General features: G+C 37.6%; 1 protein-coding gene, 1 long non-coding RNA gene and 1 other non-coding gene across 3 annotated transcripts; 1 reads left to right on the top strand and 2 right to left on the bottom strand.

Moving 5' to 3' along the window:
* Window positions 1-13,410, top strand: LOC133314613 (MLO-like protein 6). Its single transcript, XM_061516113.1, has 15 exons — window positions 1-414; window positions 580-637; window positions 747-973; window positions 1,304-1,420; window positions 1,527-1,587; window positions 2,727-2,815; window positions 2,990-3,064; window positions 3,166-3,260; window positions 3,340-3,389; window positions 11,356-11,396; window positions 11,502-11,675; window positions 11,773-11,808; window positions 12,416-12,483; window positions 12,623-12,683; window positions 12,778-13,410. The coding sequence occupies exons 1-15, from the start codon at window positions 289-291 to the stop codon at window positions 13,192-13,194; spliced, it is 1,695 nt and encodes a 564-aa protein (XP_061372097.1). The 5' UTR covers window positions 1-288; the 3' UTR covers window positions 13,195-13,410.
* On the bottom strand, window positions 1,873-1,985 carry LOC133314615 (U5 spliceosomal RNA). Its single transcript, XR_009751976.1, has one exon. It is a non-coding gene; the product is annotated as a U5 spliceosomal RNA (small nuclear RNA).
* Window positions 6,131-25,445, bottom strand: LOC133314614 (uncharacterized). Its single transcript, XR_009751975.1, has 4 exons — window positions 25,127-25,445; window positions 24,069-24,126; window positions 12,902-13,054; window positions 6,131-6,982 (listed from the first exon to the last, which is right to left on the bottom strand). It is a non-coding gene; the product is annotated as an uncharacterized LOC133314614 (long non-coding RNA).
* Window positions 25,446-25,891: the final 446 nt, after the last annotated feature.

Genomic DNA, 25,891 nt, shown 5'->3' with positions numbered 1-25,891 from the left:
TACTGCTTGGAATATGTCAATCACTGTTTCTCTATTGAGTTGTGTGTTGCCTTCTTTCCTCTAATATCTATCCCCAGTTTTCCATACTCCACAGTCCACACTCATCTCTTCCATACTTCTCCTATATATAAACCAATACATAAAGTACAACCATCCCCAAGTTTAGAAGTCTTTAAGAAAATTGCATAAACCGTAGTCCTTTGTCTATAGGTTCAAAACATTCTGAATCTCTGCTTATACCTTTGTTTGAGTCTTGTAATAAGTGAAAAAAAAAAAAAAAAAAAAATCATGGCCGATGACAAAGTTTATGAACGAACCTTGGAGGAAACACCAACCTGGGCTGTTGCAGTTGTGTGCTTTGTTCTGCTTGCTATTTCAATCATCATTGAACATATTATTCATGCTATTGGAAAAGTAAGTTAGGCAGAGTCTGTGTTACTCAAAAGTAATTCATAAGATAAAGTAGATTTTTATATAAATAATCACCGTCACATAGTGTTATTCTCTATTTTGTTTTCCTTATTACTTGTGCTGTTGCACCCTGACCTCTTCCGGTGTATTTGATACTTCTTATTGCAGTGGTTCAAAAAGAAACACAAAAATGCTCTTTACGAAGCGTTGGAAAAGGTTAAAGGAGGTAATTGTGTTCTGCTCTTCTTTTAGTTTCCCTCTTGTCATCTCTGTTTCCAAATTTCCACTCTGTGTTTGGACTTTGGAGTCTAACCAATTGCTTTATTTCTGTTCAGAACTTATGCTGTTAGGATTCATATCCTTGCTCTTAACTGTGTTCCAAGATCTAATTTCTAAGATCTGCATATCACAAAATGTTGCATCTACTTGGCATCCTTGCTCCAATCCAAAGTCAAAGAGTAAATCTGACACAGACACCAATGGTAAGAAACTCCTCGAATATTTGGACCGCGTACCGCGGCGTGTTCTAGCTACAAAAGGATATGACAAATGCGCTGAAAAAGTAAGAAGACGTTTATTCTTCAGTCTTTTGATACTTTTAATTACATTAGGAGCAAAGATCAAAACTATTGCGCGCAGCCTTACTCTTTAAACTTTTTAAGTAAAAGGAAAAATAAAAAATCGAACTTCCATACTCAGTCCTCATTAGCATAGAACTATCCTCTTCAAACCCGTCATCTTTCGATCACAAAAGAACAAGGATTTTCTTCTGTGTGTACTTTTTGTGAAAATATTTGTAGTAAGGATAGTTTACTCTAATCCTACTATAGAGGCAGAGGCAAAGGTGGTCCATTCTTCTAGATGGTTTTGATGTGTTATTTTACATTTGCAGGGAAAAGTTGCTTTTGTTTCTGCATATGGGATTCACCAGCTCCACATATTCATCTTTGTGCTAGCTATTTTTCATATCCTACAATGCATTATAACATTAGCATTAGGAAGAACTAAGGTACTCCCCTCTTCCTCTTCACCTCAAAGATACTCCATAGTCTTTATTCTTAGAATTTACTCACTGCCCTCTTGTTTTTGTGCCTCTGTCTGAATTCGTTGTTCAGATGAGACGCTGGAAGACATGGGAAGATGAAACAAAGACTATTGAATATCAATTCTATAATGGTAAGACTTCAAATTTCTTGCCTCCATTAATTAAGGCCATATTCGCAAAGGCCAGATGGACTCATATAGTCTCAAAATATTGTATATCTATGAGGATACTTTAATGATTATCCATTAGATGATCAGTTGCATCTGTTTGAAGAATTCTTTTGCCAGTATTAAAAATCTTTAAAGCTGGAGTGGATCCTGAGCAATCTTCTTTACTATGAAAGCAAATAGACAAAACATTAAATTCACTATATAAAATTTAAGATTGGCTTCATGATGTGGATATTGACTTTTGTAAAGGTTTGGTAAGATATTTTCAATAAAAGGCGTATGCCACTTGTAGCGGCGAGTACACGGTATTCTTTAGTAAAAGGCTAAAGAATTGTTCGCTTTGTGCTCCCCGCATGGTAAGTTATTTTGGTTGAAGTCTTGCACTTCTTTTTCAAAATACCTTCATATTTTTCTATAATAACTATCTTTTCTTAATGTTAGGTTTGGTAAGATATGTTAGTACTTAGTATAATAACTTCCAAATAGTGATGAAAAGTAGAAAGATTAGTATAAACTACTATCTGCTATCAAAAGATAGGAAAGTCCCAATACAAAGTGAGGAAATCTGCATATAATTTGACAATGGTTCGATCCCAGAGAATCGTATTTAATGTGGGATGAGAGACAAGCAAGACCTACGGAAGAGATGACCACCACTGATGCAGAAGTAGTGTGCGAGTGCAGTGGCAATAACAGACTAAGATTTCAGTAGTGTGTAAGTGGTATAATTATCTTCTAGAACATGTGGAACCTGCTATGCTAGTTCAAAACAATATCAAAACTACACTTTTTTTTATTGTAAATTATAACCTAAGCTTATCTATCTAGTAACTTATTAACGTGTTGATAAGTTTTTGAAATGTATTAATAGCTTTTAAACAGGGATGAAAAGTTAAACAAAATGAAAGTTACTGCATGATTAATGTATGTACTACCTATAAAGAGGCGTTAACTTATAAAATCTCAACATTCTTGGTTCCATGCATACTACTTCAAGGTATATTATATTATAGGGAAATGGAACCCCTTTTTTTTTTGTTTAATCTTTTGGCAATTTATTTTCCATCTCTGACAGCGCCTTTTGTTAATATGTATTGCAGATCCTGAGAGGTTCAGGTTTGCAAGGGACACAACATTTGGACGAAGGCACTTGAACATGTGGAGTAATTCATCGATTTCCTTATGGATAGTAAGGACAAAATCATTACATGAAACAAATGATAAATATCTTAAATTGGATCATTATTCATTAATCACAAGAAACTAAGCCATTAGCTACGTTATGAATTTCAAGTGCTTAGTTTGTTCTTAGTGTGTAATCAATTTCAAAGTTTCTAATGCCTTCGTTTTCTTCTGGAATCAGATTAGCTTCTTCAGACAGTTCTATGGATCTGTTAACAAAGCTGACTATTTGGCATTACGGCATGGATTTATCATGGTGAGTTTGTAATTAAAAATCTGTCCTAGTTCTGACACTTTTTTTTTGTTGAAAAGACATCCCAAAATGTAACACTAAGACATGCATGTAATAAATTTTAGGCGCATCTGGCACCGGGAAGTGAAGCAAAATTTGATTTCCGGAAGTATATCAAAAGATCACTTGAGGATGATTTTAAAGTTGTGGTGGGAATAAGGTATAAATATATATCTGCTATTGTTGTGCTTTCAATAAGTTACATATAAATCTAAGCTCAACCTTTTTGTAACTTGCAGTCCAATCATATGGTTCTTTGCAGTGCTATTCCTGCTGACTAATACTCATGGTATGCCAACTTTTAAAATCAATTTTGAATATGACATATATGTCATATATCATGCTTAATTAGTGTTGCTAAGGTTCTAGTAGAATTTGGTCAAAGTTAAAAAACCACTCCTCATTGAACCCTAGCTAGAGATAGGGGAGAGGGCAGTCAATGTACGTAGTCTTATGATAGGTATCAGAGATAATAGGAAGCGAAAGTCGAAGGAAAATGTAATTATATTAATGAACTCAATCTCAGATCAAATTAACAGTATTCTCCAATCTGAATTACAAGTAATTGAAAGCAAATTACAAGTATGGAAATCTGACATGACAATGTAAGACAATTACAAGTTGAAATAACTACTATAAATGCATACTACCCAGAACAATTAGAGAGGCCCTAGTTTTCTCCTAATTCACCCAAGAGGATGCCCAAAATTCCCAGATTCCAATATCCCCCACCCTCACACTCACTGCCCCTATTTGTAACAAACTTGGTAACGTCCCTTTGCTGTAAACGTGACCACACCCTTGCTCATTGTTTGTTATTGTTGTCCACGTGAGGAGTTCCACTATCCATGTGAGCAGTCCCACTAATTTCACCCAGTACTGCTGACTCATCCAATCCACAATGCGTGTTCTGAATTCCATTGTATTTTTGCCTCCTCTTATAAATCTTCCCAAACTGCCCTTATTGAACGTATCAATACTCCCTCCCATTTTAACCACCTTGTCCTCAAGGTGGAACAACGAAAATTGATTGTTAAGCATGAAAAAGTCTTGCCACGTGTTTTCAAAAGAAGGTAAATGACTCCACTTAATCAACACTTCCAAATTCCCTTGAGGGTTATACTGCCACTGTAAAACTTATTTTGGTTCAATTTGTAACTCCCATTCAGCAGATATCATAGACGACAATGGTTGGACCACTGTTGCAGGTGTAATGGCTTTTTTCAATAATGAAACATAGAACACTGGGTGTACTCTGCAATCTGATGGAAGATCTAACTTGTATGCCATTTCACCAACCCGAGCTAAAATTTTATGAGGACCATAAAATCGTGGGCTCAACTTTTCATTAATCTTGCGTGCCAAAGTCTTTAACCGATAAGGTTGGAGCCTTAAATATACCATGTCACCTATTTCAAAAACTAATTCCTTTCTCTGCTTGTTGGCTTGAACTCGCATCCGGTTTTGGGCCAGCACCAAGTGATGATGTAGTTCCTTTAAAACAACATCTTTTTCTTGTTACATTGCTGAAATTTCTTCAACCACACAATTCTGGTTGCTGTCTCGAAACAGGTTAGGTGGCTCACAGTCGTATAAGGCCTTGAATGGTGTCATTCCAGTGTAATCATTATATGTGGTATTGAACCAATACTTATCCCAATGCAACCACTTGGGCCACTGTTTTGGTTTCGGGCTGCAAAAACATCTTAAGTAAGATTCCAAGCAACGATTAACAACCTATGTTTGCCCATTTGATTGGGGGTGATAAGCAATGGAATAATGTAAATTGGAGCCAGCCATCTTGAACAACTCAGACCAAAAGGTGCTAAGAACTCCAGCAATAAAAACCATGTATATTTGGTCATTCTATTGTTTTGAGAAAACCATGTAGCCTTACTATTTCGCGAATAAAAACTCCAGCAATATCTCTAGCCGAATAAGGATGACAGACAGCTAAGAAATGAGTATATTTGGTCATTTTGTTAACTACTACATAGATAGTATGCAAACCAAAAGCCTTGGGTAGGCCACCAATGAAATCCATGAAACATCAGCCCAAACTTGTGTAGGGATGGGCAAAGGTTGCAAAAGGCTAGGTGATAGGTTTTGAATTTTATGTTGCTGGCATACATGACATGCAACAACATATTCTTTAATCTCCTTCATCATTCCTTGCCAATACACCACACCAGCAATACGTTTATATGTTCTGAAAGCTCCTGAATGTCCTCCCACCTGTGAATCGTGAAATTATCGAAGAAAAATATTTTTGAAGAATGTTTTAAAGTGCAGAAAAATAAAGCGTCCAATCTAAAAGTTAATTAGTTACTTCTACGGTTGAAGAATTTGATCCCCGGCAACGGCGCCAAAAACTTGTTGCGACTCGGCAAGTGCACCGGTCGTAAAGTAATAAAGTGTACCGGAGTACGAGATCGTTCCCACGTGGATCAGAATTTTCAAGCACTAGTTCGCTAATTGCGTCTTAGTTGAACAATCAAAAGTTGGGTTTGAGAGAATTGTGATTTGAAGGACTTAAAATTAAAAACAAGTAATAGCATGCAATTAAGAAAATTTAGAATTAAAAAGAATGAGTAAAAAGATGATGATTGATGAAGAATTTAAAAACAAGCGTAGTTAAGGTTTCGACTTCCCTCAATCTCCTCAATATGTAATGAATTAAACTGTCAAGAATTCGTTTCTTAATATATTGCCAATCAATTCTTTCTAAGTTAATTAAGGCTCAATTCCTTGTTACCCAAAATTTATGTGATCTTGAAAGAACTTTAGTTCCCCGATTATTTCCCAAGAAAATATGCATTAAGATCAAGAATTCCAAGATTGCATAATTACCCTATGTCTATCCCTAGATCACAAGGATTATGATAAATTTATCAAGTCAGGGTTCATCACCAACATCCATATTGTCATACAATTTCCCAAAATCATTCTATAAGGAACAAACTCATAGAAAGCATTAAAGACAGATAAATTTATTCAATTATAAAAAGAACAGAATTCGGAGACAATTTAATTCATAAACATAAAGATTCAATTGGGTTTCATCTACCATTAACTACATAAAAATCTAGCCTAGCATACTGAATTGAAAAACAATAGTAAAGAAAAGAGAACCCCAAGTCTCCATTGGTGTGATGTTGACTTTGTTCCTCAGTGTTCTAGCGCTCCGCAACAAGATTCCTTCTTCTCTGGACTTGTGACTTGATTTCTGAATGAATATGTGAATGGGTGTCTTGGTCTTGACCTCAAGCTCCTTATTTATAATCTTCAAACCCACATCCTTCATTGTATCTCCCAACGAATCTGTATCAGATTTGTACTTGATTCTACAATTGTTTCCTCTTTGCATTTAAGATCTTGTAGATTGGTTGATAGATTTGAGCTTTGAATATTTTTTATATCCTGCTTCAATCTTCCATGACTTTCTTTAAATCAGGTTCGATATGTTTCCGTTTTAGTTTCGGATATCACAATTTGGCAAATCTTCATTAAATCTTGTCAAATCTTTGCTGTCTGGAACGTGCTTGGGTGCTCAAGCGTGTTGTTGGCCACTTGAGCGTGCCAATATGCCTCAATTAGTTATTTCTGCCTGCCTGAGCGCGCTCGAGCGTGCTACTGGGCGCTCGAGCGCGCTCCTCGAGGCTGAATTCTTGTATTCTTGGGCGCTTGAGCGTGCATATGTGCGCTTGAGCGTCCTGTTGTGCCCAGTTTGGCTGTTTTTCCTGCTTTCAAGCGCTCGAGCGTCCTGTTGTGCGCGTGAGCGTGCTTTTGCCTAATTCTTGTAAGATTTTGGCTTCCCTTGGTCCATATTGAGGCGCTACTTCTTTGTCATGATTTCTTTAGCACCAATTCTTGTGGTTTTACCTTCAAAATGCAAATATCATCAAAACGTCAGCTCAATTTCCTATCTTATGACTTATATGTTGTAAAACCTTGAATTCCATGCATTCTACTACATAACTCTTGTATAATTTAGCCTAAAAACATGGTAAACCAAAGGTTTATCAATGACATACATGCTTTACAATTTTACACAAGTTCTATAATCATTACATTACAATTCTCCAAATATAACTACAAATAGATACATCAATACCAATAAGTACAACAACTCTAGACTTAGCCAAAATATAGCATGAACAAATAAGGCATGATACATATCACTAATGCAATATACAATGTTCATGCTCTAAGTCTAGCCTATGCCAAGTATGGCCTAAAATGCAAATTAATCTCCAACTCCATAAGCTCCACCCGTGAGCCTCTTTCCCAAAGCTCTAGTCCCGCTACAACCACCTGAAACATAGTCTCATAATGCGGGGTGAGATATACGAATATATCTCAGTAATCCAAAGGTTCTGTAGGATTACCTCGCCTAATGGCTCACTTAGATGTAACATACAATAATGAATCATAACACCATAGAGATATAGTAAGGGATTTAGAGATATAGAGATGTACAAAGAGAGAGGGATATAGAAAGGGATTTAAAGAGATAGGGACATAGAAGAGAAAAACATACGATGAAGCTGGAATGACCAGAGCCAAAACCACGCAACATCCGGCCTACTGGCCTCTGTATATAACCTATGGGCTCTCATCCAAGAATATGTTCCCGGAACATCATACAAGGCACCCTCATCCAATACACCTGAGACATTCCTAGAGTGCTCCTCAACGGATAACATCTTCACGGCTCCAGGCCAACTGGAACTCCCTATGGAAGTCCCCAACGTCATACGACAACTATCTACTGGCCAGAGACACGGTACACTCTATGTACCCAATATATACATATGCATGAGCATGTTATAATCACATCATTGGACATACAGCTTCCAACCACTACCCCAATGGGCATGGTGGAGCAGACACGGGGATTAACTAGAGTACCAAGAGATTACCTTCTTGAAGCTCCTAAGCTAGGTAGCTTCAAATGCAAGTTACCCCTTAACTTATTCCAACTAGAAATGCCTACACAGAAGGTCATTCCTATATACGTTTGCATCACAAAGATCACTCAATTGGTCATAAACTCAATCATGCAAAGTTACACAATTACTTACCTAAATCCTTTTGGTCAAGGACCAAAGGCAATCCACTAAGCTCAATCCTCAAGGATCACGTCCGTGGGAGACAACCTACAACGATCACACATAGGATCATCAATTCCTGGAAATAATTCCTAGAATATTTCTAAACTCCAAATTTTAACATTCACCAATGCCCTTTAATTGCTCTTGAGCGAATCCGGAGTTTTTCGGTCATGTAGTGAAATCACAGTTTTAAGCTGATATGTGCACTGTGGGCACGTTTCCCCAAAAACCCTAATTTTAATCAAATTTCATCAATAATCATAATTCTTTGTCCTATGTATCTTTCCAACTTATTTTCAAACCTAGAGCTCAAATTTCACTCGGCACACTTTTCGGTGCAACTGTACTTCTGTATTTTTACTTGGTAAAAACATTATTTATCAAATTTCCAGAACCTTGTCTAACCACTCAATTTTTCGTTCTGAATCCATTTTCAGGGTTAGTTTTCCCATTTAATAACCTCTACAAACATTTCACTGTTTAAGGTTACGTGTTTGGCAATTTACTGTTTTACCCTTTTTACGTATTTTGACCTAGAACTCAAGATTTTCACTAATCCTACCATTTAATACATATTTTAACAATAATTATAGGTTTTAAAACTATGAGGTGTTATAAGTACTACTGGTAATTTCTCGTTATCCGTTAATCAGTTTACACGAAAATAACGCCCCACCTTATTCAACCAGTCGAAGACGTCCTCGCCGGAAAACACAAGTATCTCTAATTTTCTTTCTTGCGCATTAGTGTTATTCCCACTGATACCTCTGTTCGTTACTGTTGATCTCGTTCCTTCATTGTGATTCTGCCAGCTGTTCTGGAATTTATCAATGCATCCAATCACCTCATTATCTCCGTCTGACATCTTTAGTATTGCGCACCCTTTTAGACAGTTCGTCAAATCTAGCCTCCATACTTCTCGTCACAACCATTCAAGCTCTCCCAGGAAATCAAAGAGCTCTTATACCAATTGATAGGTATCAGAGATAATAGGAAGCGAAAATCGAAGAAAATTGTAATTATATTAATGAACTCAGTCTCAGACTCAAATTAACAGTATTCTCAAATATAATTTACAAGTATGGAAATCTGACATGACAATGTGAGACAATTACAAGTTGAAATAACTCCTATAAATGCATACTACCCAGAACAATTAGAAAGGCCTTGGTTCTCTCGCAATTCACCCAAGAGGATGCCCAAAATTCCCAGATTCCAAGATCCCACTCCATCACACTCCCTGCCCCTGTTTGTAACAAACTTGTTAACGTCCCTCTACTGTAAACATGACCACACCCTTGCTCATTATTTGTTATTGCTGCCCACATGAAGAGTTCCACTATCTATGTGAGCAGTCCCACTAATTTCACCAAATACTACTGACTCATCCAATCCACGTCGTGTGTTCTGAATTCCATTGTATTTCTGCCTCCTCTTATAAATCTTCCCAAACTTGCCCCTATTCAACGTATCAATACTCCCTCCCATTTTAACCACCTTGTCCTCAAGGGGGAACAACGAAAATTGATTGTTATGCATGAAAAAGTCTTCGCACGTGTTTTTAAAATAAGGTAAATGCCTTCTCTTAATCAACACTTCCAAATTCCCTTGAGGGCTATACCGCCAATTGTAAAACTTCTTCTAGTTCAGTTTGTAACTCCCATTCAGCAAATATAATAGATGGTAATAGCTGGACCACTGTTGCAGGTGTAATGGCTTTTTTCAATAATGAAACATGGAACACTGGGTGTACTCTGCAATCAAAGATAAATTGTTAATATTGATACAACCCAACTCAAGCCCAAGCCCAACGTGTATAGAAGAGACAAGCAGAGACGAATCTGGGCCCCAACCAGCTCTGGCCCAATTGGTGACTCATTTGGTGACTCAGCTATTCTGTTACAACAGAATGAAGCAACGCAAGGGAGGGGAGGATTAAATAACGTTGCCGAGGGGAGAGAAAGGCATCAAGAATCAGAATAGAAGATTTGGGATCTTGGGAGAGAGTGGAGCCTCTCCAATTGCTCCATATTATCCTTTACTTTCTGCATTATTTCCCTTTTTACTGAAACGTTTACTTTTGGACTGTAATGAGAAGATTAAGCTGCACTATTCTGTAATTTGTCTTTACAATTGTCTCAGTTGTTTCCTTTGAATCTGTTATTACAGTATTGGTTCTGATAAATTGTGGACAAAATATCAATACAATTTCCTATTTCCCTTTTATTTGTGTTGATTACTGTTCGGTTCCTATCAAATTGGTATCAGAGCTCCGATCTTGAGCTCTGTGGGATGGTTGTCACGAGAAACGTGGAGAATCGTATGGAAGTTCTGGAAGAAAGGATGCGCAGAAATGACGCTCAAAACGAGGAGGTACTTAGAAGAATGGAAGCTAGTGAGATGGGCATCATTGAAATAATCCGAAGGTTGGACGAGATGGCGGAGCAAAGACGAAGTGGATCCCACGAGAAAAATGCTGGCCCGAACAGAGTATTTGGGAGGAGGTTCAGTCTGGTAGCACCCATGAGTAGACGACTTGAAATTCCCTTGCTCAGTGGTGAGGATGCTTATGGGTGGGTAAACAAAGTAGAGAGTTACTTTGTTATCATTGGCATAGCTGAGGAAGACAAGGTGTCAGCAGTAATGGTGACGCTGCAAGACGAAGCACTTCAGTGGTATTTGTGGTGGGAGGTAAACAACCCCAATCCCGACTGGGAGTTTTTCCGGCGAGAGTTGCTGAGTAGGTTTCAGCCGGAAGCTCTGGATAATCCTTATAGAGCACTATACACGCTCAAACAAATAGGCACGGTGGTAGAATTTAGGCGAGAGTTTGAAAAAGTAATTGGAGCCTTACAATTTGAGGACGAAGACCTGTTGAAAGGAGCGTGGCTGCTACTGTTCGGTTCCTATCATATATGTTTGACCATAATTATGTCAATATAGAACACAATTGAGACTAAGAAAATGTTGATTTGGTATGGCTAAAAAATATTTCTGTGTAATTATAGACAACTTAATAGAGTGTGCTCTTATACTTCTGCACCAGCAACCTTAAGCAGCTTATTTGAGTAGAAATATAAATTGTTAAGTTCTAGTTTATCCCATTAATTGCAGCTTAAAATTTTTGTTGTATGTGGACAGGGTGGTATTCTCATTATTGGCTTCCATTTATCCCATTAATTGTAAGCACAGAACGCTAATTATTTTTATGTTACTTATCTACATTTTTCCTTTCTTGATGTAAGGTTTCAAATAACTGATAGTTAGATTCAATGTAAATTTTACAGATAATCTTATTAGTGGGGACTAAGCTACAAATGATCATAACAAAGATGGGACTGAGGATTCAGGACAGAGGGGAAGTGCTAAGGGGTGCACCTGTCGTTGAGCCAGGAGATGATTTGTTCTGGTTCAATAATCCAGGCCTCCTTCTCTTTTTGGTTCATCTTGTTCTCTTTCAGGCAATTTCACTATTTCTTTTCCCTTAGATTCTGTTTTCTTAAGTTTTTTTTTTTTTTTTTTTTTTTTTTAAAATAATTTTTTGCTTCTATGCTGCAGAATGCCTTTCAACTCGCATTTTTTTCTTGGAGTACAGTAAGTTTATTCATCTTGATCAATTTTTCATAAATATGTTATTTTCTAACTCATTGTTTACTAACATTGAAGAAAAATATTAGCAATGCTTAATATTAAGGTGAAGTAGACGCTTTAATGTTTGATTCTCTGCTATGCAATAATTTGTTTGAAACAGAATGATAATCTTTAACACTGGTAGGAGTCAAATTAGAAGAAAGTTTTTTGTGCTCGAAGAATGGAGAACGAAGAATATAGCTACTACCTAGACCTTGTGCTTAAATAGCAAAGATTGAAACTCTTGATCACTAGGAGAATAGATTTGATAACTTGTCAAAAATAATCACTTCAAGAAACTTAACTCGTTAAGAGAAAGTCGATAAGTATTTTATTTGATTAATATCTCTGACACCTTTGTAACTGAGAAGCTAGCTTCACAAAAGATATAGCACATTATTAGCAAAAGAAATACAGAAATAAATACGTGCAAAGAATAAAGAATGAACCATTCCTTCAAGTGGATTACTATTATTCTGTAGCGTTTAGCTGCAAAAAATAATAATAATAATAATAAAAAAAAAATCTGCAAAATTTTTCTAACTATTCCACAAATTTTTTTCTTTTTCAGTATGAATTCTCCTTACGCTCTTGCTTCCACGAAACAACTGAAGATATTGTCATTAGAATTACAATGGGGTAAGTACATTTCAGTTACAGAAAGTCCACATGCCAATACATGCAACAACCATTAATTCATTGCTTCAATTTTGGAATGGTTAAGTATATATATGTACCTAATAACGAAGTTTCAATTTATTTATTTTTTTATTTCCAGGGTGGTAATACAAGTTCTATGCAGCTATGTGACTTTACCTCTTTATGCTCTGGTCACACAGGTCACTTAAACGAAAAGCCATTTAAGGAATTTTCTTTTACAACAATACTATATAATCAACCACTGATTTCATTATATTCTGGCTAACATTACAGATGGGTTCAACCATGAAACCCACCATATTCAATGAAAAAGTAGCTGCAGCACTGAAGAACTGGCACCACAATGCCAAAAAACATATTAAACATAGCAAGCATAATGAGGGTAACAGTACCACACCATTCTCTAGTAGGCCAGCAACTCCGACATATGGCATGTCTCCAGTTCACCTTCTGCATAGACACACAGCTGGTCGCAGTGATAGTGCACAAACTTCTCCAAGGACTTCTAACTATGAAAATGAACAATGGGATGTTGAAGTTTCACCTTCCCCTAGCAACCATAAAGGAACAGACGAGACCCAGATGAAAGTTTTGGAGTTAGGTTCAGCAACAGAATTGCCTATTAGATCTCAACATGAAATCAGCACTAGTTTATCAGAATTTTCTTTTGAGAAGAGACTAGACGTGTAGATAATGTTGCTAACTAGTTAAAATGTACAGCTTCAGTACATATCAATTACATGTATGGACATGAACGCAAAGCCATGCATTTGAAGAATGAGGTGTGATTTGTTGAGGGAACACAATTAATATTTGTTACATTTATTGAATAATTTGTGGATGAAATTTCACCACGTCTGTGTAAAGTTTAAAGCAACAAAATTTGTAAATTCTGTTCCCCCTGCAAATGGTTAATTGTTTAATCAAATTTGGAGTGATATGCTTGAAAAACTGTAGCAACCAACCATGCTCACTAAGAAGTCTATCTCTTAGTTATTTCATTAGTTTAAAGAAAAACTAACAAAGCATAATTGGATTCATTATCTTCCTTCCTTGAATTGTATATAGAATATCTCACAAAGCTTTAAGTTCAAAACAAGAAGTTGGATGTTCTGCAAATAATCAAGGAATTAGTGTTTCTCATGTTATAGAAAATAATTTTATTTCCTATGCATACATAAAAGTATATCAGACCCATATTTTTTTTTTTTTTTTCTCTTCACATGACCTGGCATGGGATCTATATATTTTTATGCGTGTGTAGCAATCAGGCCCAAGAGAGCAACACAACAACCCAGAAGACTTAATGATTATTGGGCTTTTTAGTATTACCATATTATATTCAAGTCCATTGTAATAGTTTTACTTTTAAAGATACTATATAAGTCAAAATGAGTAATAAAGAAGATATAGAAAAGCTTTCACAAATCCTCTCTCTTGTTTCCTTCTTCCTTCTTTCTTCCCGCTCAAAACTACTTCTGAAACCTATCTCTACATTGGTGCTTTCATTGATTCTCCTACCCTCATCCATGGCGGATACTCTTAACACACGTTACAAAGACATGCAAAATCAGATTGCAAAACTTCACCAACAGCAGTTGCTTATTCCGGATCTGATACGAGATCAGGTTCATTTACTTCGGTCAGATCTGCATTCCGAGCTCAACGCAACGGTAGAATCCATTCGCAGCACTAATCTCGGAATACTCGGTCACAGTCCGACGAGTCATTCGCCCTCATCCTCAGATAATTCTAACCAGTCACGCGCTCAGCGTCCTCGACTGGCATTTCCACGATTCGCTTCCGGCGATCCCACTGATTGGCTTTACGCGGTGGACCATTACTGCCTCTATCACCAGATTCCAGATGGAGAGCGGTTACTATTGGCCTCATTCCATCTAGATCCGCCTGCCGCTCGCTGGTTTCAAGGTTTGAACCATGATGGGTTGTGTACTTCATGGGCTACTTTCACTGCCGCCTTATACCATCGATTTGGACCCACTGATTTCGAAGATGCAACAGGGTAGCTCACCAAGCTCACACAGATCGGATCTGTCAACGACTAACAGATCCAATTTGAGAACCTTTCCAGCAAGGTACGCAACATCACTCCTGACTTACTGAAGAGTACGTTCATTAGTGGTCTCAAACCACAGATACGACGCGCTGTTTTGACGATGCGTCCCCCTGATCTCCATGACATTTTAGCATTAGCACGGCTCTTCAAAGAACAAATTGTCGAAGACAAACCAGTTTATAAGGCTTGGCACTCTTGAGCCCCAGCACTGCCTGCTTTACCTGCTCCTTCTACTTTGTTACCTTCTAAACAAAAGTCCCCAGAGGCCTTCTCAGCTATTCCCATCGGACGCCTCTCACCTGCTGAAATGCAAGTTAAAAAGGATCGTAATTTGTGTTATAATTGTGATGAGCGTTACACTTTCGGTCATAAGTGTAAAGGCAAGGCTACACTCTTTTATTTTGCTGGATCAGATGATGAACCTGAATTAGAATTTGAACCCCCCAACCCATTGTTTATGGAACCAGCCATTGAATCACCTCCAACACCCGAAATTAGTTTGAATGCTATGTTCGGCCATCACTCTTCATGCTCCTTCAGGTTACAAGGATCTATTCATGGCCACAATGTTCATATTTTAATTGATTTGGGGAGCACTCATAATTTCTTATCATCACGATGGGAATAGCTGAAGGATCTATTCATGGCCAATCTCCTTGTCCTCACCTTACAATTGATCACTCCATTTCAAGTGCAAGTAGGAAATGGAGAATCGATGACTTGCCCAGCTGCTACTTCTTCTTCACAATTGTCCTAACTGACAACACATAATGGGCTTGTTTTGTGTTTCATGTGCTTTACTGTTCAAAGTGATACTAATGCTCGTTCCTTGGATAATGGGCAAAAGTCAGAACCCTTACACTTGAATCCCGCTATGGCCCACCTCTTATCCCAATTTCAGGATGTATTTGCCGACCAAACCGCCTTACCTCCTGATAGAAATCACAACCACCGGATTAAATTGCTGCCCAACACTAGGCCCATTCAGGTCAGACCTTATAGATATCCACATTTTCAGAAATCCAAAATTGAGAAATTGGTGCATGAGATGCTGAGTAATGGTATTATTCGCCCTAGTCACTCGAATTTCAGCTCACCGGTACTGTTAGTCAAGAAGAAGGATGGCACGTGGCGTTTTTGTGTTGATTACCGTGCTCTTAATGCTGTCACTATTAAGGACTGTTTTCCTATCCCCACTGTGGATGAACTACTTGATGAACTCCTTGGAGCTACTATTTTCTCCAAACTTGACTTACGTTCCAGGTATCATCAGATTAAAATGAAACCTGCAGATGTTAAAAAAACTGCATTTCAGACTCATCATGGACACTATGAATTTTTGGTGATGCCCTTTGGCTTAACCAATGCCCCTGCTTCCTTTCAGGCCACCATGAATGAGATTTTTGCAGCTTTTTTGCGTAAATTTGTTGTGGTTTTCTTTGATGATATTTTAGTTTACAGTCCCTCAATGCAGGACAACTTGGAGCATTTGGCACAAGTATTACAGATTTTACGCATCCACAGGTTCTTTACAAAGGTCTCCAAATGCAGTTTTGCAACTACCTCTGTTGCATTCCTGGGCCATGTTATCTCCAAAGAGGGAGTGAACCCAGATCCAGCTAAAGTTCAAGCTGTTCAGAATTGGCCCATTCCAAATTCACAAACTCAAGTTCGGGCCTTTCTCGGTCTTTCAGGGTATCATAGACATTTTATTCACCATTATGCTAGTATTGCAGCACCCTTGACTGACCTACTGACTAAGGAGGGTTTTACTTGGACCCCTAAGGCTACTCATGCATTTTCCAGATTGAAGGATTTATTAACCACAACCCCAACATTGGTTTTACCAAATTTTTCATTACCCTTTGTTATAGAAGCCGATGCTTCTACGGTTGGTATTTGGGTTATCCTGCTTCAACAGGAACATCCACTTGCATTTTTTAGCAGAAAATTATCTCCAATGATGCAATGCAAATCTGCTTATATTCGTGAGTTGTTTACATTGACTTCTGCAGTGGCTAAATGGCGCCAATACTTATTAGGTGCAAAATTTCTTATTCGGACTGATCACCAGAGTCTCCACTGTTTAATGACTCAAGTGATACAGACACCTGAATAGCAACAATTTCTTGCAAAACTACAGGGGTATGACTATTCAATAGTCTACAAGTATGGAAAAACTAACAAGGCTGCTGATGCCCTATCCAGACATCCTGGACATGCTCAGATGGGCTTCTACCCTCAGCTTGCAGCCCTCACGGGCCCAATATCTACTTATGGATCCTTATTACAGTCAGAATTATTACAAGACCCCTATGCTACAAATATAATTACAGAATTACAATCATGAAATTCGAATTGCCCACACTGGCAATTTAAAAATGATCTCTTATATCCCAGAGGTCGTCTCTTTCTTCTGGCAGGATCCAAGTTAATTCTGCTGCTGTTAGCCGAGTTCCATTCGTCTACCCTGGGTGGTCATGCTGGTATCCACCGCACTTTAGTTCCTCTTTGTGCCAATTTCACCTGGACAAAGGTAGGGCAAGACGTTAAATCATACATTAGGAACTGTGAAACATGTCAAAAAGTTAAGTCAGTCAACCACGCACCTTATGGCCTGCTTCAGCCCCTTTCTATTCCAGATGCTATTTGGTCTCACCTTAGCATGGACTTCGTTACCCACTTACCACTATCGGCTGGGTATACTACCATTTTTGTGGTTTGTGACAGACTGACCAAAGGAGCACATTTTTCCCCTTTGCCACCGCGTTACACAGCTGCCAAGGTGGCCTACTACAGGGAACAACACTTCGTGTCAGTTCATCTTATCACCCCCAAACCGATGGCCAAACAGAACGAATTAATAGGGTGTTGGAACAATACCTCAGGGTCTTTGTGCATGACCAACCATCCACCTGGGTTCGCTTCCTGAGTTGCGCAAAATACCACTTCAATACCGCCTTCACTCGTTCGCTGGGTTTCTCTCCTTTTGCTGCAACTTTTGGTAGATCACTGCCTTGTTTGGTTCACTATTCCTTGGGTATCAGCCCGTTGGAAGCGGTTGATTCTGATCTTCGTCTTCGATCGCAGATCCTGGGCACATTGAAGCAGAATCTCAGGAAGGCACAACACTTTATGAAAGATTCGGCTAATAAAAAGAGGAAAGACTTGACCTTTGAAGTGGGAGATCTGGCACTGCTTCGTCTTCAACCTTATCGCCAAGTCTCTGTCTTTCTACGCTCTTCCGCTAAGCTAAGCCTCAAGTTCTACGGGCCTTTTGAAGTGCTCGAGAGGGTAGGTGTCATGGCATACAAACTCAATCTACCGGAAGGCTACATCCAGTTTTCCACATTTCTCTGTTGAAATCATTTTTGGCAGATCGTCAATATACACTCCATGACCTTCCGAACAGAATAACGGGAATCCTTCTCGCCATACACCGATAACTGTGGTGGCTCATCGCACCATATGGAAGAAATGGGTCGAGTTACCCCAGGTGAATGTGCAGTGGTCAGATTTACCACCGGAAGCAACAACGTGGGAAGATGAACGAGAGATGGAGTCATTTCCACCTCTTCCGCGACCAATCAGATTCACTCCACTAAACGCCTAACCAATCATTTGCAAGGAAATCTTATCTCTACCCACCTAACCCCTGAGTCTAAGGCTGCTACTATTAATGAGCTGAGCCCTAATTCCAACCCTGCTGGAAAATGGGTCACTGAGGACCTTGCGGACAAGGCCCATCTTGATGGGGAGGGCAATGTAGCAATCAGGCGCAAGAGAGCAACACAACAACCCAGAAGACTTAATGATTATTGGGCTTTTTAGTATTACCATATTATATTCAAGTCCATTGTAATAGTTTTACTTTTAAAGATACTATATAAGTCAAAATGAGTAATAAAGAAGATATAGAAAAGCTTTCACAAATCCTCTCTCTTGTTTCCTTCTTCCTTCTTTCTTCCCGCTCAAAACTACTTCTGAAACCTACCTCTATAACGTGTATATGAAATAAAATTATTTTCTATAACATCAGAAATATTAATCCCATAAATCAAAGTAATAAAGGTGATTCAATGAAGTAATCGCTAAAATGCTGGATCTATCACCGCAAACTGATAGATGGAATTATTATGCTAGTTAAAGAAATTCAAATATGCACACACAAAAAAGAGAGATGTAGAAGAAAGAGAGATAAAACCATAAAATCATGGCAGTTGTTTAGCTATTTTAAGCTAGAGTTATCTGTAGCATTTTTGAATTTAAATATTATTTGATTCCAGGTATATGATATCATTTTAGTTGGAGCTTTAATTTTATAATTAAATTTAGTATTTTTCTGTTTTGTAAGATGATATATCTAATATTAACGTAAAGAGTGAAATGCTAATGTTTTTTTTTGAATGGACTTTCAACCGCAAGATTGCAAAAGGAGCATTAGAATTTAGGACGGCTGAGATTATATACCCAAAAACTAAAAAGTTAAAATAATAAAAAATAGTGGAAAAAGAGAGATGATTGAAGAAGAGAATATTATTTTGCAAGTTTTTGGAAGATACAATCATTGCCTTTAAGGCTCGTTTGGTGGACAGGATAGGATAAGGGTAGGATATGATATGGGGCTGATAAGTCTATATCATGTCATGTGTTTGGTGAGCACCTAAATAGCAATCTGATAAGATTATGTAGAAGGAGAAATGATAAAGAAAAAATAAAATATAATGCAATAAATACAAATATATTGGGTAGCGTGGGGATATATTGGATAGCGTGAGGATATATTGGGTATCTAATATTGGTATCTTATCCTGTTGAATCCTAACCCAGCTCCTCCTATAGGATAAGAAAGGATAAAATGAGACAATATGATAAACTAATCATATCCTATTAACCCACCAAACAAGAGATAAAAGTAGGATATGATAAGTTATCTTATCCTATCTGCTTTATCTGGTGCTCCAAACAGGCCCTTAAAGTTGGAATCAGGGTTATTAAACACGACACGCAACTGCTGGCGGTTGAATTCAAAATGATACAATTGGCCCGAGTGACAGAACAAATCAATCATATAACTGATCCAATCGGTTCAACACAGTTCATTTTTTTGCCAAAAATTCATCATCCAGTCAATTTTCTTTAAAATGGTTAAATAGGTGGATCATGAAAAAAAATTTGATATCTATTCTATCATGAAAATAGAAATGTCTAGTCTAATAGATTAGTGAGTTTATCTTGGAACTATATGCTCTCCTTAAGGTATTTATGAATTAGATACCATTGAGTATGACAGATCACCGTGCACAAGTAAGAAGAAAACGACTTTTGCCAAAGTAGTGATGCGTGTATACAGTGACATCATAACAGTAAAGAGAGAATAATCCATACTTGTGGGTTTTACCTCTAATTTATAGGGTTTACATATGGGTATTAGGATTTGGACCTTATGTGCTTCTTCTAGCAGCTCAAGCCCAAGTCTGATGTTGTCGTATTAGGAATTATATCTTTGATTAATATCTTCCTTTGATTATATCAGAATCATGTTTGGATTGCCTTTTATTGGGCCATATATTAAATGTGCCTCATATCTTAGTCCATAACAGTTGCCCCCCAGCGAGGAATCTGGATATCCGAGCTGCCGGGATGTATATAAATTTCTGACTTTAAAAGTCACCCGAATTTCTGTAGATTTCTATGCTTATCCAGGTTTTAATTAAAATTTGCCCAGATTCCCTTTGAAAAGTATCCTGGTTTAATGTATTGAATTTCTTTTAAGAGATAATATATCTGTTCTCTATCCAGTAACTTGAATCTTTAAATTGCTTGGATATAATTCATATAAATCCAATCCACGTTATGACCAGTCTTGGATTACCTTTATTTTCGGATGATGAATTTCCATAGTTCGATCTTTTTATCAACCCGGTTTAAATGCAATTTACCAAATTTATTATTGATTTATTCTACAAGAGAGTATCTCTCTTGAAACCCGGTGCTTAGTCTTTACATAATCTCTTATGTTTTGACTTCACATGAACCAAGCTAATCGTTAGGTTTAATATATTCGAAAATCATGATTATGAGATAAAAGCTTCATATTTTTCAAGTAATGATGGGATCCTTACACATGGTTACTTTTGACTGTGCTAGCATGTTGTAGCCAACTTATGCCGCCCTCGCACTTCGTGCGCATTTAATGCAAAAATCATTTCATCCCTCTAATCATTATTATAGCAAATGAATTGATGTTTATGCCCCTGTCTTTTGCTATTCGTAACTCCAATGGTTACGTTTTCATTTCATATATCCCCTTTCTTCTTTTATTTGCTTCTCATTTGCAGTTTTTGAGGAGTTTACTTTGTGTTCTTTCTTTTCGTCTCTGAAGAGTTTGTTTTTCTTTGCATTTAAAAACTCTTATCATCTTCAACTGAGGTACCACCATTTATCCTTTAAATGTCTCTTTTTCTTTGTTGTATTTTGAATATTTGAAGTGATTCATATTCTTGAACCCTCACTTGTCAATCACCTCTTTCGTTTCTTTGGCTTTGTAAATATCTTAATGATCTTATCTCCTTGTGCATTCTGCACCTTTGAATCTTTATTGCTTTTTCCCGATATTGTACTGTATTCGGTGAAGTTTAGTGAATCCTATTGAACTTGTGTAGTATTTTTGGTGTTTCTTCATACAACTTTTTCCTTTTTTTATATAAAACACTTTGAGTGTTACAGTGTTGCTTTTGACAATGAGAAAGAAAAGAAACTTCTCTCATTCTGAACGTGATGATACGACAAAGGATGATGAAGTCACATTTCTTCAAAGCATTCCACCTAGACCCCGATTTTCTGTTGTCCTGGGACAGAAAGTAGTGGGAAATGCCACCCATGATGTTGATGTGCCTATCACCGAGGAAGAGATGGACCACCGGTGATTGATCGAGAGACTCGGGAGAGGATGCTGAATGCTTTCAGGAAGCATTCCCCACCCCACTACAATGGTGGAAGAGCCCCTGTTGCTGCCCTTGAGTGGCTACACGAGATGGAGCGCATTTTTAAAGTTATGGAGTGTGATGCATAGATGAAGCTTCTGTATTCTATTTATATGTTGTAGGGAGATGCAGCGGACTAGTGGAACAATGTCTAGCTTCCACTAGAGTGCCAAGTATGCTATCACTTGGCCACTATTTGAGAGACACTTCTTGATTAAGTACTTCCTCGAAGAGCCTAGAGAAAAGAATAAAAGGGAATTTGACGATCTCTGGCAAGGAAACACGACGGTGGATGAATACTTAGTAAATTCAACCGGTTGGCTAAATATTCTTGTTACGGTAGAGTTCCCCTCACTCTAGAAGATAAAGCATTTAAATTCAAAAGGGGCTTGAATGACATGATTGCAGACAAGCTGGCTAGTCATTGTTCAAGAGATTTTGTGTAGTTGATTAAGCAGTGCCAGGACATACAGGAGTATTATAGTACCCGAGGCAAGGACACTACAGGAAAGAGTTTCCATGGGAAGACTACTCACTGGAATGGAAAGGGCAAGGGCTTGCAGGTGAAGCAGAACGGAAACAAGTTTAAGAGGAATGGAAATTTTAATAATGGGAATGCAAGAGCTGGGAATGGGAAGATTCCTACTTGTGCTAAGTGTGGGAGGTCTCATTTTGGTGTCTGCCGGATTGGGCAGAATGTTTGTTTCAATTATGGGCAAGCAGGCCACTATTCGAAAGAGTGCCCCCAGAAAAAAGGGGCAAGTTGTGGCTATCCAAGCTATGCCTATTCAGGCTGTTCTGACTCCCATTACTATTGAGGAGCATCCAGTACCTCCTGTTGCCCGAGTTTATGCAGTTACCGAGCAGGAAGCGAAGTAGTCTCCAAACTTGATCAGAGGTACTATTCTCATTGATGGCTATGATTTTGATGCATTGTTTGATTCTGGAGCCACCTACTCCTTTATTTCGGGTTTTATTGCAAATGGTTTGAACTTTCCTATATATGCATTTACACCTCCTATGGTAGTGAAGACTGCCACCGGAGATTTAGTTTCCACTTCTTTGATATGTAAGAAAGTCAAGTTCAGTTATGAAGAGAATGAGTATTTAGTTGATTTGATTGTACTTGAGGGTAAGAATTTGCACATCATTCTGGGCATGGATTGGTTAGTTAGACATAGAGTTATGATGTATTGTTGTAAAAGGAAGATTTATTTCTCTGTTAAGAATGAGAAGAAGGACTCCCCATATTTATCAATGTTGCAGATGATAAAGGCTCTAAATGCGGGAGATGCAGGATATATCATGTTAGGAGGATTGGTTGGTGACTCTAAGAAGACAACTTCTAGTATCCCTATTGTATGTGACTTTGAGGATGTTTTTCAAGAAGAGATCCCATAGTTTCCACCAGAAAAGGAGATTGAATTCTCCATTGATCTATTTACCGGTGTGGGGCCCATCTCTATGGCTCCATACCGGATGCCACCAGTGGAACTTGTAGAGTTGAAAAAGCAAATTGAAGATCCTTCTAGCAAGAATTTCATTAGATCGAGTGTGTCTCCTTGGGAAACACCAGTTATCTTTGTGAAGAAGAAGGATGGAACTATGAGGTTGTGCACGGATTACCAGCAATTGAACAAGGTGACTGTGAAGAACAAGTAACCTCAACCTCGCATTGATGATTTATTGGACCAACTTAGAGGTGCTTCGGTATTTTCGAAGATTGATCTTCCTTCCGGATATCATCTGATCCGGGTAAAAGTAGAAGATATTCCGAAGATGACCTTTCGATCTAGGTATGGGCACTATGAGTATCTGGTGATTCCATTTGGGCTTACAAATGCCCCGGCCGTGTTCGTTAGCTATATGAATCGGATCTTCAAACCTTACTTAGATCAGTTTTTTGTGGTCTTTATTGATGATATTCTGATCTACTCTAAGAGCAAAGAGGAGCATGTAGAGCATTTGAGGATTGTTTTACAGATCTTGAGAGAGCATCAGTTGTATGCAAAACCGTCCAAGTGTGACTTCTGGTTGTATAAGGTCCAGTTCCTGGGACACGTCATTTCATCTGAGGGAGTGGTTGTTGATCCAAGCAAGATAGAAGCAATTTTCGATTGGGAAAGACCCAAAAGTATTACAGAGATTCGGAGTTTATAGACAGTTTTTTGAGGGATTCTCAAATATGGTGTTACCATTGACTCAATTAATCCGAAAAGGGACACCTTTTGTGTGGACACCAAATTGTGAGGTTAGTTTTCAAGAGCTGAAAGGAAATTGACAACACCACCAATTTTTATTCTTCCTAATCCGGAGGGAAAATTTGAAATTTACTATAATGCATCCAAGTTTGGATTAGGGTGCGTGTTGATATAGGAATGCACATATATGCATATATACCAAATATCTCACTATCAATCATATACACAATTTAACCATCATCCTTAATGGACTTTGGCGGAACAACAAAGACAGAGGAAAACTCTTAACAAAGAGCTTACCTGTGAAGCTTTACTCAAAGACAACTTGATTCCCCACTATTTTGCTCCTTAACTCACTCTAGTATCACAAATGAAACACTATCAATTACTAATTAAGTGTCACTTGCAATTCAAACAATTAACATCTATATGTTAATTTACCAATTTACTTAGGTGATTTATTCAACTCTTAAAACCACTTTTCTTGAATTGCTCTTATTAAATTCTAAAACTTTACCATCTTAACCTAGATGTCATAAGCTTTACAACGATGTATTATAAGCTCTATTTCAATAAGTATAACTCAAGATACGTCTACCGTAAGCAAATTGCTTAAACCTGTCGTCAAATATAGGACAACAGACACTCTGTATTATTCTCGAAATATTAACCAACCTAGTTTATTCTGAAATTTTTGTGACCAATACTAGACATCTTGGGTTTCAATTTGACATAAGATTCATCCTGTTTAATTCAGAAACAAAGGAGTTATGAATTTTCAAAACTTCAAGTACCATGCAGCCCACACAGGCAGATTCTAACACTGTCCACACTTTCTTAATCTGGGAATGATCCAGACTCATAAAAATAAAATCTCTTTTTTACATGAAACTAGACATCTTAAACTTTAATTTGATGCCTCACACACTTCATTTCATTAAGAAATGAGTGAGATATGCCCTTTTCAATTTGGACTTATGGCAAACAACATTGTTTTACAGCAGGAACACCCTTCACTCTTTTAATCATGAAATCTTTAATTCTAGTTTTTCTATTCTGAAATTTTGATATGTTACACTAGACTTACATATGTTTAATTTGGAGTAAACCACACTCCAATTGGAGTTCTACAACTCCAATTATAAATTTTCAAAATAGAAGCCAGATTGCCTCTATTAGGGTTTTTCACTCTTTCTTTAGACTAGTTTGCTTAATTTTCTTTTAGTTCAACAACTAAGCTTTAATCCCATCAAAACCTCATCAAATATTCAATATTTTAACATCATATATTCAGCCTTAACATAGGAAGAATAAAGATGAAATCTCAAGATTAAACCACTAGAAATCAAGTAGGTTACCTTGTTTAGCTTCTAGGAGAACACTAGGTTCATCTCCACACTTTAAACCCTTAAAACCATCATATCTTTACACCAAGTCAGCCATACATCCATGCCTTTGGAGAGTATAAACTCCACTCATACAGCCCCTCTTGAGAAATTAATTACATGGTTGGATTCCTTAGCTCCTAAACTACAAGTTTCATGTAGAAGCTTTCACCTAAAAGTGTTTAGTTTAAGAGATATGACTTAGCTCCTTTTCAAGAGACTATGTTCAGCCATGAGAAGTATAAGGAAGAGAAGAAAAATAGAGCAATTACGTTGTCCCTCTATAGAAGAGATGGCTGATTGGTTTTTAGAAGAAAATCCTAAGTTACTTTAACTTATCTTCCAAATTTGTACCTTCTAGATTTTTCTCCAAAGTTTGCCACTTTGTCAACTTGATCTTTCTTATCATTGGTCCACGTAATTCCCTTTACTTTATAAATATGCTCAGCTGCCCTTTTGAAGAGGAAGATAACCGATTATACTTCCAAAAAAATCGCAGTGTCTTAGTTTTGTACTTTTCAAACTAGCCTACCACTTTTGACTTTCAAACCTTCATCTTTAATTCTATTGGCTACTTTTCCTATATAAGTTCAGCCCTCTAATCTGATCCCTCAAAGGCAGAATGCGCACAAGTCATGTAGGGAAGAAAACAATCAACCAATCATGTAGAAATTCAACAATTCAACAAAACTATTCAATCAATAGTTTTATAGTCTTTCTTTCAACTTTGACCTAGTC

Source organism: Gastrolobium bilobum, unplaced genomic scaffold (assembly GCF_033153095.1).
Source record: "Gastrolobium bilobum isolate Gb01-03AN ecotype WA unplaced genomic scaffold, APGP_CSIRO_Gbil_v1 utg63679, whole genome shotgun sequence".
NCBI classification, from domain to species: Eukaryota; Viridiplantae; Streptophyta; class Magnoliopsida; order Fabales; family Fabaceae; genus Gastrolobium; species Gastrolobium bilobum.
The sequence above is the reverse complement of the archived record's forward strand: the minus strand, read 5'-3'. Positions and strand labels throughout refer to the sequence as shown.